General features: G+C 37.4%; 1 protein-coding gene across 4 annotated transcripts in view; it reads right to left on the reverse strand.

Moving 5' to 3' along the window:
• Positions 1-3,411: 3,411 nt before the first annotated feature.
• TMEM87B (transmembrane protein 87B) overlaps positions 3,412-19,424 on the reverse strand; it is a 55,467-nt gene continuing 39,454 nt past the window's right edge. For all 4 annotated transcript variants that reach the window (XM_025994358.2, XM_072767148.1, XM_025994357.2 and 1 more), the window contains exons 16-19: positions 15,554-15,627; positions 10,528-10,580; positions 8,073-8,103; positions 3,412-6,938 (exon numbers count right to left, since the gene is read on the reverse strand). In XM_025994358.2, the coding sequence (XP_025850143.1) occupies positions 6,879-6,938; positions 8,073-8,103; positions 10,528-10,580; positions 15,554-15,627 (218 nt within the window). In that variant the 3' untranslated portion in view covers positions 3,412-6,878. The remainder of the gene's footprint in view (positions 6,939-8,072; positions 8,104-10,527; positions 10,581-15,553; positions 15,628-19,424) is intronic.

Below are 19,424 nucleotides of genomic sequence, written 5' to 3' on the forward strand. Positions count from 1 at the left end.
CATCCACAAATGCATTTTACAATAATACAACTATTTATCTATTTTTAATTAAAAAGATTTTATTGGGATCCCTGGGTGGCTTAGCGGTTTAGTGCCTGCCTTCAGCCCAAGGCGTGATCCTGGAGTCCCGGGATCGAGTCCCGCATCAGGCTCCCTGCATGGAGCTTGCTTCTCCCTCTGCCTGTGTCTCTGCCTGCCTCTCTCTCTCTCTCTCTGTCTCTCATGAGTAAATAAATAAAAAATCTTTAAAAAAAAAAGATTTTATTTATTTCAGAGAGAGAGTGACAGGCATGACTCAGGGGAAGGGCAAAGGGAGAGAGTAGCAGACTCTTCACTGAGCAGGGAGCCTGAATGAGACCATGACCTGGCTTAACCCACTGAGCCACCCAGGAACCCCTACAATTCATTTTTTAAAAAGTAAACCCCCAAAGGGCTCTCAGGTCATGATCCTAGGGTTCTGGGATCGAACTCCACATGGGGCTCCCTGTTCAGTGGGGCAGAGGCGCTGCTTCTGCTTCTCCTCCCTCTGTCTTTCCCCCTGCTCTGGCTCATGCTCTCCTTCTTAAATAAAAATTAAAAAAAAAAAAAAAAAGATGTAAAATTTCATAGTGAAAGGGCAGCTTGTTCATTCCCTTAACAGAAATGTCTAATAATTCTTTGGAAGCAGGTACATTAATGGCCAAACTTACTTTTTTAATAAAAGGAAAGATAAAGTTTATGGAATATTTTCTTTTCGGTGATGCTAAAAATAAAGTAGACACTGGCAGTAACTCTCTGGACTCGACTATGCACCAAATTAAGCTGTAGAGAATCCGAATGACAGTTTTTATCGTAGCGACACAGTTTGGAGGCTAGAATGAAAGACAGCAGTCATATAAAATGATGTAGCAAGGGATAACCAAAGCCTTATCAACGGTATTTCAAGTTTTGATATGCAGTTCATCCCTCCCATGGCACTAGACTCCCTCTCACCCCAAGGATCCAGAGGTGAGAAAACCAAGTAGAGGATACGGGTTTCAATTTTAGCCTGAGGGATCTGGAGCCAAAGAAGATTTGCTGGCTCCCCATTTTCTCACCTGTAAATGATCTCAGAGGCCTGGTCCAGCTTCCAAGTTCTAATTCTGAGAGAACAGGAAGTGCACCAAAATGGTAACTTTTTCAAGAAGTTTTTTTTTTTTTAATTTCACTTCTATGTTTGTTTAGTGGCCTTTGGTAAGTAAATTAAAGAAAATTTTAAAGGCAAGAATTAGAGGTCAGAACTCTTCAGAGAAACTACTTTGGCACCATCTGCTGGATAGCTTTTAAGTTTTCCTGTACATAAACTTCCTTTGCAGTTTCTTATTACTTTTCCACCATGATTTAAAGAATATACTGTCAAAATTATTTACATCTGAATTCAGTACCATACCAGCTTATGTTAACAGGAATTTAGCTGTAAATCCACTATTACTTAAGGGGCATAACTTGTCCTGCGAGACTTCCATCGCAACATATGTAAATAAATCTTAGAATGTGAATTTCATATGGAGGAGTTGATTTCAGATAGGTCTCAGCAGACTCCCAATCGCTGATGCATTTTTTTTTTTTAAACTTCACTGTGTTGTGAAGCCTTGAGTACCAAGCACTTTAGATACATGAACTTAATCCTCTAACAAGCAACCATGTCTCCTCTCTGCCCAGAATTTTGTAGAAATCTTTCAAGGGTGCTTCCCATCAGTATTATACTAGCTTTCCATTTGTCAGAAGGGTGACTTTGGGCAAGTTATTTAGCCATGCTGAATCCTTTTTTCTCCTTTATAAACTCACTGGCTATACCTACACCTCACTGGCTACAGAAACTACAATGGTTAGCAGAGTCGGCCACTCTGTGAGCATTCCCAACCTTTCTAAACTATCAGTGTTGTTATTACAACAAGCTTCCTTTCCCTCGTGGGAATACCCATCTTGGCCACTCCCAAAGCTGGGAGAATTTCTAAGAATGTTCTCCATGTTCCATCTACTTGGGGCAGGATGGATTTTATTTATTAATGGATTGTGTTCTGAGACCATGCACTTTTGGACTATCACTTTTTAGATATTTATTTCTCCATATTTTACCTTCGAAAATAGAAGTTTTTGTCTCCCTTGTCCACTGCACCCAAATAATCTGTGGCAGAAGCCACTAGCTGTCCCCCAAATCCATCCTCTCCTTCATAGGGTAAAATAGCATGGCTCTTATTGCCCAGATGACTGACAGTTAGTGTGGCCACGTGACTGTCTGCCCATGGAATATGCTTAGAAGTAATGAACACCACTGCCGGGCTTTGCTCCACAAAACTTGAGGCTGTCCTTTCTCCTTCTGTGGCTACATGTAGATGATAGTCTCTAGGAACTAGGGGGCCCACAAGACAGAAAGAAACTTTGGGTCCCTGAGGGATGTGGGGAGGTAGGTTACCCTGCCCACCTCTATACCATCCCAGAACTGTTACATAAGGAAGAAATAAACTTTTTGTCTTAACCTTCTGAGATGTTGAATCACATTGTGACCACAGCTTAACTCAATCTAAACATTAACCATTTCCACTCAATCCTTTCTCTACTTTGTGTTTTCATGGACAGGAGTTCACAACAGTGACTCTGTGCCTTATTTCTTGTAAGTATTTTCTATGTTATTATGAATGCTTCATAATTTAATGGTTGTAGTATCCCATAAACTAGCTGGCTAGACAATAATTCACTTACTATTCTATTGTTGACATTTAGTTGGTTTCTAATTCTACTGTAAGAAATGTTATAATAAACATTTTTATGTAGAATCATTATTCTAGTTTGAATCATTTTTTAAAACATCACCAGAATTGGCAGCAATCAAAGGTTATAGACACATTGTTGAACTTCATTTCACAAATACTGAATCAAGCACATTACTATCATTAATGAGTGTTTTCATTCCATCAGACTTTGCATGCAAATGGATTTTACAAATGTGTTAGTATAAACCTGTTAATTTAATTTTTAAAATTCCCCTCTTGTATTTTGCATTGAAAAAAAAAAAGATTTTATATATTTATTGAGAGAGAGAGAGAGAACACAAGTGGTGGGAGGAGCCGAGGGACAGGGGGAGAAAAGGACTCTCAAGTGGATTCCCTGCTAAGCGCAAAGCCCAACTCGGGGCTTGATCTCATGACCCTGACTGAGATCATGACCTGAGCCATAACCAAGAGTTGGACATTTAACCGACTGACCACCTAGGCACCCCATATTTTGGATTTCCTTGTTCACTACTGAGGTTGAACACTTTTCCGTATCTGTTAATTACTTGCATCTTCTTTTTTAAGATTTTTGTTTATGGCCTGCCATCTATTTGGGTCTACATTTCCGGCAGCTGTATATAATCTAGCACTAAAAGATATTAGAATCAATCATCCAGAATTTCTGAAAGCATTTTATTAAAAGTCAGAACAAATATTAAGGCACAAAAATACATCAACTTTTCAAACAAAAATATTCGAAAGTTTTGTCCTACATTCAAAGCAACTTCTTCCAAATTATACAATAATTTAACCCGTTTAAATAGAAAAATATAACTTCTCAAACCCCTACGTTTTCTCCTCAAATACATGAATGATTTCCTAGTTCTAGAGAAGTTTCTTAATGCAGTACTGAGCTTCTATATATATTGTACATTTCCTTAAAATCCTACTTCTGTCACTTATATACATTTGATATGTTTAGAACTTTAACCAATATGTTAAACTTCTGTCTTCTAAGTATAAGGCTTGGGGTTTTGTATTGCTTATTGCATGCTGTTGATCATAAAAAGATATATTAAGAAAACCAGTGATTTTTAAATCTAGCATAACATTTCTCCACTTTACACTAGTTAAGTATAGCTTAGTGCAATGGACTCATACCCCTTTTATTTCTTTAAAGTAAATTCTACCCCCAACATGGGGCTCGAACTCATGACCCCAAGTTCAGAAGCCACATGTTTTACTGAATGAGCCAGGCAGGCACCTCAAACCCCCTTTTTTTAAAAAAGGAGAAAAATCAATCTATATGTACATTTTTTATACTTTCAGTCTTGACATTATAGTAGTGCAAACATACTGTATCACAGAGGAAAAGTTGGTTTTCTCTATAGGATAAGAAAAATTTTTAAATGATCTCTTTACAGGAAAAGTAAAGGAGTATCATCTCTGTCTTAAAAAATGCACATATTCATCTATTTTTCCTTATTTCTGAAATAAATTAACAATCCTTTTTTTTAATTAACAATCCTTTAAAGCAGGTATTTAAACATTAATCTAATTCAAATCATGAAAATTCCCTTGTAAACAAATTCCACACATCACATAAATCCAACATGATTTGCATAAGAACACTTTAGCATTTTGTCTAGAAATACATAAAACTGAACTCTTATGCTCAGTTCCCTTCATTTAGAGTAAGAACCGTCTTGATGGCATCCCAAGAATAAACTGATCTGATAGCCTCAAAAGCTCGGATGACCAGTTTCTGGACACTTCATGCAGAAGCTGGGATAATGAGCTGTACAGTGGCCCTGGGTATCACTTCTCCCCAGCGTCCTTCAGATGAACTACAGCTACAGCCCTAGGGCACCCCTCCTGTTTATATGAGGGAGCTAAGAGGACCCTCCACAGGAATACTCAATTCAGGTCAAGAGACATCAACTGATGACACAAGTATCACTGAAAGTGATAGATAATGCATATGCCCTTTGAAAAACAACATTTCTGATGAGGTTATCAGGAGGGAATCCTACTTTCTCTAGAAGATGAGAAAAGTTTGCATTTCAGCCTGTAGCTGAGCTATACACATCATATCCTTTATCTTTACAGCTGCAGAAAAAGGTGTTCTCACACCTGCTACTGAGGTTATACAAGAGGCAGTCTCCCTTCTGCTCACCATCAACTCCCCACTCCTGCTCCACTCCATTTGTAGCTCCTACAGGCTGGAAGGCTGGCACCCTGTATTTCAAAATTCAGCTGGAGCCATATGATGAGCTAGAGGTCTGCCTCAAAGTCTGGGAATGGGATTAGATAAAAAAATGTTAGGAATGAGAAGGCAGGGTTGCCTCCAGCTCTGAAACTACTGAGCCCAGGGTAAGACACACCAAAACCAGAATGGATATAAATGCTGGGAAATGTAGTGGGTGGGGACCTATTATTGCAGAAGAAATGGAAGGGAAGGGCAACCCTGGTGGCTTAGCGGTTTAGCGTCGCTTGCAGCCCGGGGTGTGATCCTGGAGACCTGGTATTGAGTCCCACGTCAGGCTCCCTGCATGTAGCCTGCTTCTCCCTCTGCCTGTGTCTCTGCCTCTCTCTCTCTCTCTGTGTCTCTATGAATATATAAATAAAATCTTAAAAAAAAAGAAAAAGAAGAAATGGAAGGAAAGAATGGAACCTGTAGTAACTGACACTCTTTTCCTAGGGAGGATGCCCCAAACTGTTCCATGTTCCCTACTGAAAATAAATTTGAAAGTATCTTTCAAGGCACATTACTACTAGAAATTTTTTTTGTTAACTCCTATGACATGAGTAAATGAGAAATAAATTGAAAAGGTAGGCTCTTGAAAGAAAATGTTTTATGGCTTCACGATGAAAATTAATGGTTATATTTAAGTGTTGGTACCGGTTAAGACTTTAAATGCTTCTCAATCAAAATTCTCTGAAGTCATTCTCAATTCACAAGGTTAGAACACCTTCAAAGAAAGATATATAAGATTCTAACTTTTATTCCTATTCTTAATGTTCACTAGCCCTGTATCTTTGGTCACAAAAGCAGCAAAACATTCACATTTCCATCATACTACATTCAACTACCTTTCAAGTTTTGACTGTTCTGCACCTAAAATAATATTAAAACAAAAAATTTTCAAATCATATATTACATATGTAATGTAACAAAATGATGTGTAAAACATGGTTCAAGGTTAAGAAATTAATTACAAGATTAATAGAGATGTACTATGCAGGTAAATATATGTTTCATTATGAAACCAGATAAGCTAAGATTATGTAAAGGATGTTCTAGTGTCTGCAAAGTTCACTGGTAATGAGCCCCCCAGCCACCTGGAGAGGAACTGCTCTGGGGAGCCATGCAGTGACCCCCAGACATATTCGGCAGCAGCACGTGTACTTACAGCCTGAGTGAGGGGACAATGGCAGAGCATATCCTTGGAAGTGACCATCATGGCCTCTTTCCTGTGTACTAGTATTCCCCTGAGCTCAGACAGAGAGGACCTAGCTCTGTGATTTGATGTACATGGTGATATTTACAAACAAGGACTTTGTGCAGACCCGTATGTATATGTATACACACACACACACACACACACACCTAACCATACAAATGTGCTTATGTTCTAAGGCTAACCAAGTTTTACTTAATTTCAAATTACTTCAGTATAAAAGTCAAAGAAAATTCTTACTGCATCTAGTAACTCTAAACCCACGAAATGGAAACGCTGCTTTACCATACAGGAGAACCACATCATCTACCTTAAAGGTAGTTGAGGAATTGTAGGAGTGTTTATGTAAAAAATATTTTTAAATCTGGAACTGTTATATTTTCCAGTGAGAAGAGAAAACCCAAATCCACATCCCTGCCACCTCTTAGCTAAGGGCATCTGGGGATATTTCTTTATCATAATACTTAGATTATTTCCAAATCCAGGCAATATGATGGACATTAAGCTCACATTCCAGGGTAGCTTAAAATAGTCACCAAACCCTCCTACCACCTGAATTGTTGTAATACACAGATTTCCAAGATAATACAATAAAACCTTGTTGCACTATATCAAAACAAAGCTCCTTTTCAGTCTTGAGGAAGTCTTTTCACCGTTAAGTAGGTTTAATTTATATGGGTTCCAATCACATTATCTTTTCTGAAGAGAACATTTTTTCTGCCATTTCAGATCTGGTCATGATTTCCTTTAAAAAAAAAAAAAAAAAGGGATGATATGCTTCCAGATGTCGATGCTCCTTCCAGAACATAACAAAATTCCCTAATCTTTCAATAGTCACAATTTTGTGGGGAACTAATATATTCCACGATACATACAGAAATATTAGATATAGAAAAAAAACACTGGATAAGCCACACTTCCTGGTGATGTATGGTTGACAGTCATTGACAAGTTCAGAAAACCTGAACATCCTGCTAGCTGGAAAACATCTGGAGTTCAGAATTACCAGTGAGAAGCAGGTAGGGGGTTAACATGGATTTCCTAGGCAACTGCCTCACTTTATACAACTCATGTATTTTGAAATTATAAAATTATTTATGACATGAATCCTCTAAATGCCCCCCTTTAAAAGTAATTTTTCATAGTATATCTTTCTGTAGAGTTCTAAATCCTGAAGTTCAACTGTTTTATAGTCAGGTGCATGTCTACTGCAGCTTCCTTGAAACCTCCCGCCACTGTCAGATCAACCTGCTGTGGTTGCTCACCTCTTACCTTCAAGTCTACAGAGCTGCAGTTTCTCTCCTATTCCACAGCTATCACCTAAATCACACCTGAGCTACCACTCATTTCCCTCTACTGTTTCTTCCTGTAAGGTCATGTTCCCTACATCCACTCTTTAATTCTTAAAATTCAGACTTCCCATCTTCGGCCATCCTTCAATGTCCAGATGATCCATAACTCATTTTTCTCCCCCAAACCTTCCCAAATTTATATCCTCTAAATCCTATCTCCTGCTTAGTAAACGAAAATGAGATAGAAACTCTACTTAATTCCTCAGCAAAACAGCTCAGTGTAAGACATTAATTCAGACAAAATGCCATCTCAAAGTATTCTAAACTCTTATCAACATATAAGATGTTGGAAAATCATAGTCCTGAAACCTCATAAAACAATTCTCCCTTCCTTCACACCAACAAGTGTTTATCTCACTGTTGTTTTAAATGAGGATCGAGCTCCTTTATACTTTACTGACAAATCAGTGCAGTCTTCCAACCTGCTCAATCTGTAATCATTTTACAAAGTTCCAGAATTTCTTCCTGAAATACATTTTTACTCTGTGAAAACAACACTAAGAAAATAAGCAAAAAATATGTTTTACCTCATCTGAATCCACTAACACTGGAAGAGCTCTGAAACAAAACAAAAACAGATTAATAATGTTCTTAAAAGACTAGTGTATGTACTAAAGCTGAATATATGCATATTCTGTGATCTACAAATTCTCATTCCTGGGTAGACACAGCCAACAGAAATAAACACCTAGGTTCACCAGCAAACATAGAGAGGAATTTTCATATTGTTCTTAATAGCCCCCAAACTGAAAATAAACCAAATAGGTGAACTGTAGTATATTCAGGCAATGGAATACTATACAGCAAAGAAAATGAATGGCTTGTCAAGGGATACATTTTTTAAACTGATACAAGTAATCTACCATTAGAGACATGGAAACAGCAGCACATTTTGGAAAGTGGTCTTGTGATCTGGGAGGAAAGCAAAGAGATTTCTAGGGCCCTGGCGATGTTTTTTTGTTTTTTTTTTTTTTTTACCTGAGTGCTAGTTATACAAATGTGCTCCTATTGAAAATTTATTGGAGCTTAGGATTCTACACCTTCCAGTGTGTGTGCTATATTTAAAAATTTTTCAGTTAAAAACTGAATGTAAAAATAACTTCAAAATGTAAACAACAACAAAAAAACCAAAATGTAAACAAGGCAAGATAAAAAATTCTGGAGGCAAATATGTTGGAAGAATATCAATGAATACAGAATACAAATGAATAATTCCAAACATAACTGACACCTAACTACATATTTGTTTTTTAAGCCACTGCTATTTTTTACTTTATACAGCTGGACAAGTACCTGAGTAGTGATGTACTATCTAACCGACATTGCGTGTTTTTGTGAGAACTTAACAGGGATGAAAAAGCCTGACTCTAGTAATCATTTCATTATGCATATGTAGAGCAAATCATCATGTACACTTTATATATATACTAAAAAAAAAAAAAAGAGATGAATAAACATATTATAAAAGGTGGTATTTATGGAATCAAGTATTTGTTTAATTCCCATATCATTATTACTACTGACTGGAGGTCTACCAGTGAAGGTACTGGAGAGAGAGTTATACAATATAACCTTTGCTTGGGAAAGATAATATGGGTAAAAAGAAAAGCCGAGTGTATAGCCTCAATGTGTGATGATCATCCTCACTGAGAGGGAGAGCCTAAAGGAAGTCTATGTAGCTCTCTGCAACATGCAAGTCCCATTACTGTGAGACTTCCAGGATGCCATTTACAGAGTAGCCTATGGTGGAGGTAGAAGCAAGGACCGAGAGACAAGCCAGGTGTGAGAAAAGGACCAGGTTAGGTTGTTGGTAATACTACTATTTTTTTTTTTTTTTTTTTGGTAATACTACTATTAAGGAAAATCCAGGGGAAGATTGCTTTAGGGGAAACATGAACCAGAACCCAGTTGTCAGAATCCAACCGTTGGGTGCTCAGCATTGTGTTTGGAGAAGAACACTAGCAATCTTAAAAACAGTTCCTTGGTGAGGTTGACTATTTAAAACTTATTAATATGTATTCAGTGCATTGAAGAGGGAGGTGAACTCTGCTGCGTCCTTTATAGCTTATCAGAGGTAAGAAAAAGTTATAATGTCTATCTCATGATAGACTTCATCACATGGTAATTCATGATTTTTTTCAAATTGTCCAATGCAGGCAAACAGAATTTCATACTAGACAGGAACTGCTTAAACAGGAAGTAAATGAGAGCACAGAAAGGAAAGAAAAGCATATGAAAAGGTTATCATATCTGGCTATCCCACTGTTTGTTTTCTGTTGTGGAAATAGCTACATGGAATTCTCATGTCAAACAGAACCTTCATCTTGATTAGCTCAAAGTCCCTGAGGGGCTTTATCTGCACTCTGTTTTTCCTATGCTCATGTTTGTCCTCCAAAGGCTTCCCCAGCATGTATGGTATGTGGTTCCATGTGTTTGAAAAAAATGTTTTACATATGTTTGAACTTTCTCATAATACAAAGTTGAAACAAAATAAAATGATTCTAATCCTGAAAAACTCAGATCGGGAAAGTTGGAGTTGGTTATAGGCCACAAGTATTAAAGTAGTTGCTGTACAGGGAAAAATGGAGGAAAAACCAAAAAAAGGCAGGGCTGTGTTTTCTTTGTAGTTTGACAGGAAATCAGTCATTCGCTAGTGATGGGGGCCTATAAAAACATATGGAGGTGGGGATCCCTGGGTGGCTTAGCAGTTCAGCACCTGCCTTCGGCCTACGGCATGATCCTGGAGTCCCGGGATCAAGTCCCGCGTTGGGCTCCCTGCATGGGGCCTGCTTCTCCTTCTCCCTCTGCCTGTCTCTCTCTCTCTCTCTCTCTCTCTCTCTCTCTCATGAATAAATAAATAAACATTTAAAAAACCCAACAAATAGAGGTACAACATTCGAAAAGCACATGACAAAGTATGAAAATCATCTCTTCATACGATATGCTAAATTTTAGACTCAAACGTTAACAGAGGATATTTACACATCTGTGAATGAAGAGGGAATATTTTCTTCCACCCACTTCAAATCTTCATCCTGTAGAAGTAAATATTTATATATTAGCATTTGCTTAGTATCTCCTGAAAGTAGAATGTTAAAATACAATGCATATAAATTTATTTTTTTGCATATAAATTCAAACATTTAAATTCAAATGCACGATTCTTTTCATTTCTTCATATCTTAAGAAGTTGGCACTTAATGCCACACAGAAACTATGCCAGAATTTTCTTAAATAGCAAACAAACTAAAATTTGGATTTCAAAATTTTGTACTTCTTCCTGGTTTTTGTTAGATTCATAGGTATTACTTTGTGTCCCAAAAAACCACAGTAGAAACACAGTTGAGGGACACCTGGGTGGCTCAGTGGTTGAGCCTCTGCCTTCAGGTCAGGGCGTGATCCCAGGGTTCTGGGATCGAGTCCTGTAAAGGGCTCCCTGAATGCAGCCTGCTTCTTCCTCTGCCTGTGTCTCTCATGAATAAATGAATAAAATCTTAAAAAAAAAAAAAAAAGAAAAGAAAAGAAAAAAAGAACATATTTGATTCATAAGACAGAGAATAGCAAGAATATTGATTTTTATTATTTTTTGCTCCCAACATTCATTATACCTAATTTGTTCAAGTTTATATATCATGAGTTTGTAATTTTTCAATAGAAAAAGATGACAGTAACAATACTCTAATTTTACAAAAGCTTATTTATTTCTGTTGCTTATATTTATGCTCATCTCTTCAGAGACAAGAAAAGGAAAGCAGGTCAGTCATGGTATCTGTTTTTTAACAGAACTTGCTTATGGTTATCTCACTGAGAGAAAGAAAAATAAAGGGTATACTAAATATTTTGATTTACAAAATAAATCAAATGTTTCTTTGTGATCTACCTGGCTCATGGAATACTCTGGTTCTAGTATTAATCACATTTTGCTCACCTACAGAGACAAAGTGACAGAACCAGTATTAACAAGAACCCCAATTCTCTGAGTGAGTCTCAAGAAGAATTAGGTTATGAGTTTGGGCTTCTGGTCAAGAGATGACTGCCCGTAATTTAAGGAAATGAAAAAGTATACCCTTGATATGTTTGTAAGCATTGAGTTTTATTTTATTATTTTTTTAAAAATATATATATATTTTAATTTTTCTTTATTTATGATAGTCACACAGAGAGAGAGGGAGAGAGGCAGAGACACAGGCAGAGGGAGAAGCAGGCTCCATGCAGGGAGCCCGACGTGGGACTTGATCCCGGATCTCCAGGATCACACCCTGAGCTGAAGGTGGTGCTCAACCGCTGAGCCACCCGAGGCTGCCCCGCATTGAGTTTTAAAATAAACTGAGACATATTCTTGAAACAAAAGGAAAATATCTTAATGAATTTAAAGTTTAACAGCTCTAACATCAGATAATTAAAACTGATATAATTTTTTTAAATGTTTGAATCACCATAAAACTATTCAAAGAACACATTTTAAAGAATTGATTACCAAAAATAAAAATGAAAAAATTTACCAAAACCAAAAGATCAAACTGTTCTCTTTTTTTTTTGTTCAAACTGTTCTCATAGATCATCTGACCTATTAGAACTTGTAACCATAAATTTTATACTCTATTAATCACAACATAATACAATTATAAGAAAGCAGAATATAAAATTATGATAGGCACTTCTACTATGCCTAATTAATATGCATAAAATATTTAAAAACTCCTCTCTACTATTTTACCATATTATTCAAGCTTGCACAGTTCTATAACAAATGCTAATTTTGTTAATTGCATAGGCAATACATAAAGTCCTTTCTTATTAGATAACAAATGTTATCTGAAATGGCTTCAAAAATCACTTTTTTTGAATCACTTTCAAAAATCACTTTAATACAAGCTTCTACTATGTCAAAGCTTCTCAATCTTTAATGTGTGTATGAGTCATCTGTGGGATCCTGTTAAAAAGCAGATTCAGGGGCAGCCTGGGTGGCACAGTGGTTTAGCGCTGCCTTCAGCCCAGGGCTTGATCCTGGAGACCTGGGATCAAGTCACGCATCAGGCTCCCTGCATGGAGCCTGCTTCTCCCTCTGCCTGTGTCTCTGCCTCTCTGTGTCTCTCATGAATGAATAAATAAAATTAAAACAAAAAACAAAAAACAAAAACCAGATTCAGATTCTGTAGGTCTGAGGTGGGCCTGAGCCTATATGTCTAACAAACCCCTGGGTGATAGTCATGTTGCTGGTCCAAGAGCCACACCCGAGAAACCAGGATCTACAGCAATTACAGTCATCAGACTTAACTAGTATCACTGCTTGGTAATATTGATTTTCATACAAAAACAGTAGAAAATTCTACTAAAGCTGTTTGGAAAGATAGAAAGAGATGGAGTACTTCCAAATTCGTTCTACGAGGCCAGCATCACCTTAATTCCGAAACCAGACAAAGACCCCACCAAAAAGGAGAATTACAGACCAATATCCCTGATGAACATGGATGCAAAAATTCTCAACAAGATACTAGCCAATAGGATCCAACAACACATTAAGAAAATTATTCACCATGACCAAGTAGGATTTATCCCTGGGACACAAGGCTGGTTCAACACTCGTAAAACCATCAATGTGATTCATCATGTCAGCAAGACAAAAACCAAGAACCATATGATACTCTCATTAGATGCAGAGAAAGCATTTGACAAAATACAGCATCCATTCCTGATCAAAACCCTTCAGAGTGTTGGGATAGAGGGAACTTTCCTCGACATCTTAAAAGCCATCTACGAAAAGCCCACAGCAAATATCATTCTCAATGGGGAAGCACTGGGAGCCTTTCCCCTAAGATCAGGAACAAGACAGGGATGTCCACTCTCACCACTGCTGTTCAACATAGTTCTGGAAGTCCTCGCCTCAGCAATCAGACAACAAAAAGACATTAAAGGCATTCAAATTGGCAAAGAAGAAGTCAAACTCTCCCTCTTCACCGATGACATGATACTCTACATAGAAAACCCAAAAGCCTCCACCCCAAGATTGCTAGAACTCATACAGCAATTTGGTAGTGTGGCAGGATACAAAATCAATGCCCAGAAATCAATGGCATTTCTATACACTAACAATGAGACTGAAGAAAGAGAAATTAAGGAGTCAATCCCATTTACAATTGCACCCAAAAGCATAAGATACCTAGGAATAAACCTAACCAAAGAGGTAAAAGATCTATACCCTAAAAACTATAGAACACTTCTGAAAGAAATTGAGGAAGACACAAAGAGATGGAAAAATATTCCATGCTCATGGATTGGCAGAATTAATATTGTGAAAATGTCAATGTTACCCAGGGCAATTTATACGTTTAATGCAATCCCTATCAAAATACCATGGACTTTCTTCAGAGAGTTAGAACAAATTATTTTAAGATTTGTGTGGAATCAGAAAAGACCCCGAATAGCCAGGGGAATTTTAAAAAAGAAAAACCATAGCTGGGGGCATCACAATGCCAGATTTCAGGTTATACTACAAAGCTGTGGTCATCAAGACAGTGTGGTACTGGCACAAAAACAGACACATAGATCAATGGAACAGAATAGAGAACCCAGAAGTGGACCCTGAAATGTACGGTCATCTAATATTCGATAAAGGAGGAAAGACTATCCATTGGAAGAAAGACAGTCTCTTCAATAAATGGTGCTGGGAAAATTGGACATCCACATGCAGAAGAATGAAACTAGACCACTCTCTTTCACCATACACAAAGATAAACTCAAAATGGATGAGAGATCTAAATGTGAGACAAGATTCCATCAAAATCCTAGAGGAGAACATAGGCAACACCCTTTTTGAACTTGGCCACAGTAATTTCTTGCAAGATACATCCACAAAGGCAAAAGAAACAAAAGCAAAAATGAACTATTGGGACTTCATCAAGATAAGAAGCTTTTGCACAGCAAAGGATACAGTCAACAAAACTAAAAGACAACCTACAGAATGGGAGAAGATATTTGCAAATGACATATCAGATAAAGGGCTAGTTTCCAAAATCTATAAAGAACTTATTAAACTCAACACCAAAGAAACAAACAATCCAATCATGAAATGGGCAAAAGACATGAAGAGAAATCTCACAGAGGAAGACATAAACATGGCCAACAAGCACATGAGAAAATGCTCTGCATCACTTGCCATCAGGGAAATACAAATCAAAACCACAATGAGATACTACCTCACACCAGTGAGAATGGGGAAAATTAACAAGGCAGGAAACAACAAATGTTGGAGAGGATGCGGAGAAAAGGGAACCCTCTTACACTGTTGGTGGGAATGTGAACTGTTGCAGCCACTCTGGAAAACTGTGTGGAGGTTCCTCAAAGAGTTAAAAATAGACCTGCCCTACGACCCAGCAATTGCACTGTTGGGGATTTACCCCAAAGACTCAGATGCAATGAAACGTCGGGACACCTGCACCCCGATGTTTCTAGCAGCAATGTCCACAATAGCCAAACAGTGGAAGGAGCCTCAGTGTCCATCGAAAGATGAATGGATAAAGAAGATGTGGTCTATGTATACAATGGAATATTACTCAGCAATTAGAAACGACAAATACCCACCATTTGCTTCAACGTGGATGGAACTGGAGGGTATTATGCTGAGTGAAATAAGTCAATCGGAGAAGGACAAACAGTGTATGTTCTCATTCATTTGGGGAATATGAATAATAGTGAAAGGGAATATAAAGGAAGGGAGAAGAAATGTTGGGAAATATCAGGAAGGGAGACAGAACATAAAGACTCCTAACTCGGGGAAACGAACTAGGGGTGGTGGAAGGGGAGGAGGGCGGGTGTTGGAGGGGAATGGGTGACGGGCACTGAGGTGGACACTTGACGGGATGAGCACTGGGTGTTTTTCTGTATGTTGGTAAATTGAACACCAATAAAAATTAATTAAAAAAAAAAAAAAAAACAAAAACAGTAGAAAATGTTTTCCTGACAGTCAATGAATGTGACACAGACTCTATCAAATATATACTATACTCACAAAATTATCAGAAGTAGCAGGTTTAGCTGTTCCATTGGAAACCGTTTTAGAGACTCTTAATTTTATTCCTTCAGCTATAATGAGAAACATTATGGAGATAAATACATAAAATTATAAAATATTATTTTCCTTCACAATCTCACATTTAATAACCCAATAAAGATTTATATATGTTTATATATAGAGAGATTTACGTATATACTAATTACTTATATATGTATATATTTAAAGGAGAGTTAATAGCAGGAGCTTCCGCAGGGTGCTGGCTTTAACATACCACTTGGAAATATAGAAGGGATGGCAAAAATTAATAGATTTCACAAATGTTTGCAATAACAACCAGGTTTTCAAGATGCTAGTCTGAATTCCAATTTAGAGGAGTTTAAACCAACAAGCAAACATACCTACATATTTCCTTAAACAGTTTCAATACATTTTAAAGTTTACAGATTTAAAAAATTATTCAATTTGCAGCATCATATTCAAGAATAAAACACATCTTTGGCTATGACTTTACTTCTCCGATGTGTACTTGTGGAATGTGCCTATGGTAAAAATAAGATAGGAAAGAGTAGGATTGGGATACTTGGGTGGTCAGTGGTTGAGCGGCTGCCTTCATTCAGCTCAGGGTGATCCTGGGGTCCTGGGATCAAATCCTGCATTGGGCTCCCCGCAGGAAGCCAGATTCTCCCTCTTCCTCTGTCTATGTTTCTGCCTCTCTCTCTGTGTCTCTCATGAATAAATAAAATCTTTTAAAAAATTTTAAAAATAAAATAAAATTAAAAAAAAAAAAAGGTAAGAGAAGGATTTTTGCCTTTCCTATTTGACCAAGGCTCTCCTTTTTGCCAGCAGTTTTAGAGCAGAGGTTAAGAGCATGAGTCCCGGAGCTAGACTGTCTGGCTCTCCCTATGCAACCCTGGGCAAAGCAGTTAACTTTCTATAACTCAGCTTCCCCAACTACACAATGGGGATAATACTGATATCTACCTTATAGAGTTCTGATGAGCATTAAACCAGTTAGTGTATATAAGGTCCCTGATATGTAATCTATATTCCATAAGTATTCACTTTAGTTATTACAATAATTTGCAAATTGTGCTTCTCTAAAAACAAGGACAATTGGTACGTTATGATCATAAGTTGATATAATAAATGAAAATGAGTTTCCTCAATCAAAAAATATTTCCACGGGGCATTTAAAATTCCAACATTTGAGATTTATTCTCTTAGTGGGGCAATACACTGATTTTTCAAAATTGAGGCACAATATATATAATAAAATACACAAATTTTAAGTATATAGTCTAAGAGACTTTACAAACATACACACTTGTGTAACTACCATCTCAATCAAGACATTTAACATTTCCATCATCACAGATGGTTCTTTAAATTCCTTTATGGTCAATCCTAAACATACCAGAAGCAACCATTGTTGTAATTTACATAATCACCATAGCTTAGTTCTTCCTGTTTTGGAACTTCATAATAGAACCATAATCCATGGACTCAATATTCCTTTGGAATTGGCTGCTTTCACTTAACATAAAGGTTTTGAGATTTATTTATGTTGTAGAGTTTTGGTTACTTTGGTTTGATACCGAACAGAATTGTGTGGGTATACTACAAATACTTTATCCATTCATTTGTTGATGGACATTGGGTTATATCCAGTTTTAAACTACAAAGAATAAAGCTACTGAAAGTAATAGTGTACATTAGTGTCTTTCTGTGAAAGTCTGCTTTCATTTCTATCATTTTTTCTGGGTAAGTATCTTAGGGTAGAATGGCTAAGTTGTATGGTAGGTATATGCTTACCTTTTAAAGAACCACGTTGTTTTTCAAAGAAGTCTTACTACTTTACATTCCTTCTAGTACTGTGAGTGATCTAGCCATTCCACATCCTCTCCAACATTTCATGCTGTCAGTCTTTTAAATTTTAATCATTCTAGTGGATAAGTGGTGGTATATCACTATGGTTTTAATTTTCATTTCCCTGATGACCAATTATACCGAATACCTTTTCATGTGCTGATTGGTTATTCCTTTGCCTTCTTTGGTAAGGCCTATTCAAGTATTTTTTTGTTTTTTTACAAATTATAATTTATTGATTTAAAGGAATTTTACTTATATCCTGGATACAAGTCCTTTCTCAGATATATGCACTGAGGATCTTTTATTCCAGTCTAGGGCTAGATATAAGTCTTTTGTCAGATACATGTACAGAGAATCTTTTTTCTATTCTAAGCCTGGCCTTTCATTTTCTTAAGTTTCTCTTGATAAGTATTTTAATTTTGGTGAAGTCTAATTTACCAGTTTTTAAAATTTTATGGTAACTGCTTCTTATGTCCCAAGAAATTGTCTGAACCAAGGTTATAAAGATATTTTCTTGTTTTCCTTTAGAAGAGTTATAATTCTTTTGTTTCTGTGGGTTTTTTTTTGGGGGGGGGGGCTGAAGGAGAAGGAGACAGAGAATCTTAAGCAAGCTCCACACCCAGTGTGGAGCCCAGTGTAGGGCTCGATCTCACAACTCTGAGATCATGACCTAAACTGAAATCAAGAGTTGGATGCTTAACCGCCTGAGCCACCTAGGCACCCCCAGAAGAATTATATATTTTCCCCCCAGAAGAATTATAGTTTAAATTTTCCATCTAGGTTTGTGGTCCATCTTGAATTAATTATTATTGTGATATCTGTGGCAGGAGTCCAGCTGACTTTTCCTCCATGTGTTTATCTAGTTATTCTAGCACTCTTTATTGAAAATAGTATTCGGGGGCAGCTCGAGTGGCACAGTGGTTTAGCACTGCCTTCAGCCCAGGGCTTGATCCTGGAGACCTGGGATCGAGTCCCACGTCGGACTCCCTGCATGGAGCCTGCTTCTCCCTCTGCCTGTGTCCCTGCCTCTCTCTCTCTCTGTCTCTCATGAATAAATAAATAAAATCTTAAAAAATAAAATAAAATAGTATTCTATCCTCATATAACATCTTGGTGCCTTTCTCAAAAATCAGTTGACAAATGAGATTTCCAGCTTGGAGCTACTTCAATTATTGCAATCCTGGGCAGCCCGGGTGGCTCAGCGGTTTAGCGTCACCTTCAGGCCGGGACGTGATCCTGGAGTCCTGGGATGGAGTCCCACGTCAGGTTCCCTGCATGGAGCCTGCTTCTCCTTCTGCCTGTCTCTGCCTCTCTCTCTCTCTCTCTCTCTCTCTCTCTCACTGTGTGTCTCTTATGAATAAATAAATAAAAATATTTTAAAAAATAATTATTGCATCCCTTTATTATTATTATTAGTTTATTTGTTACTTATTTGAGGGAGGGGAGTGGCAAAGGGAGAGGGAGAATCTCAAGTAGGTTCCATGCCCAGCACAGGGCCTGATGTGGGGGCTCAATCCTACAACCCTGAGATCAAGAGTCAGATGCTTAACTGATTGGGCCATCCAGGTACTCCTATTGCATTCCTTTTTAAAACAAAAATTTTAGGGATGCCTGGGTGGCTCAGTGGTTGAAGGTCTGCCTTTGGCTCAGGGAGTGATCCTGGAGTCCTGGGATTGACTCCCACTTTGGGCTTCCTGCATGGAGCCTGCTTCTCCCTCTGCCTGTGTCTCTGCCTCTCTCTGTCTCTCATGAACAAATGAATAAAATTAAAAATAAATAAAATAAAATAAAATACATTTTAGTAACCTATTACATAGAATCAATTTGGTACTTCCAAAAAGTACCTTCTTCAAAATGTTGTTGCTTAAAGTTATAACAACAACAACAAAATCAACTGATGATACAGGTGTGGACTTATTTCTGGACTCTATTTTGATACACTGATAGGTTTCTGTAATCTTCTGCAAATACCACCCTATCTTGATTAGTATAACTT

This window comes from Vulpes vulpes, chromosome 8 (genome assembly GCF_048418805.1).
Source record: "Vulpes vulpes isolate BD-2025 chromosome 8, VulVul3, whole genome shotgun sequence".
Taxonomy (NCBI): domain Eukaryota; kingdom Metazoa; phylum Chordata; class Mammalia; order Carnivora; family Canidae; genus Vulpes; species Vulpes vulpes.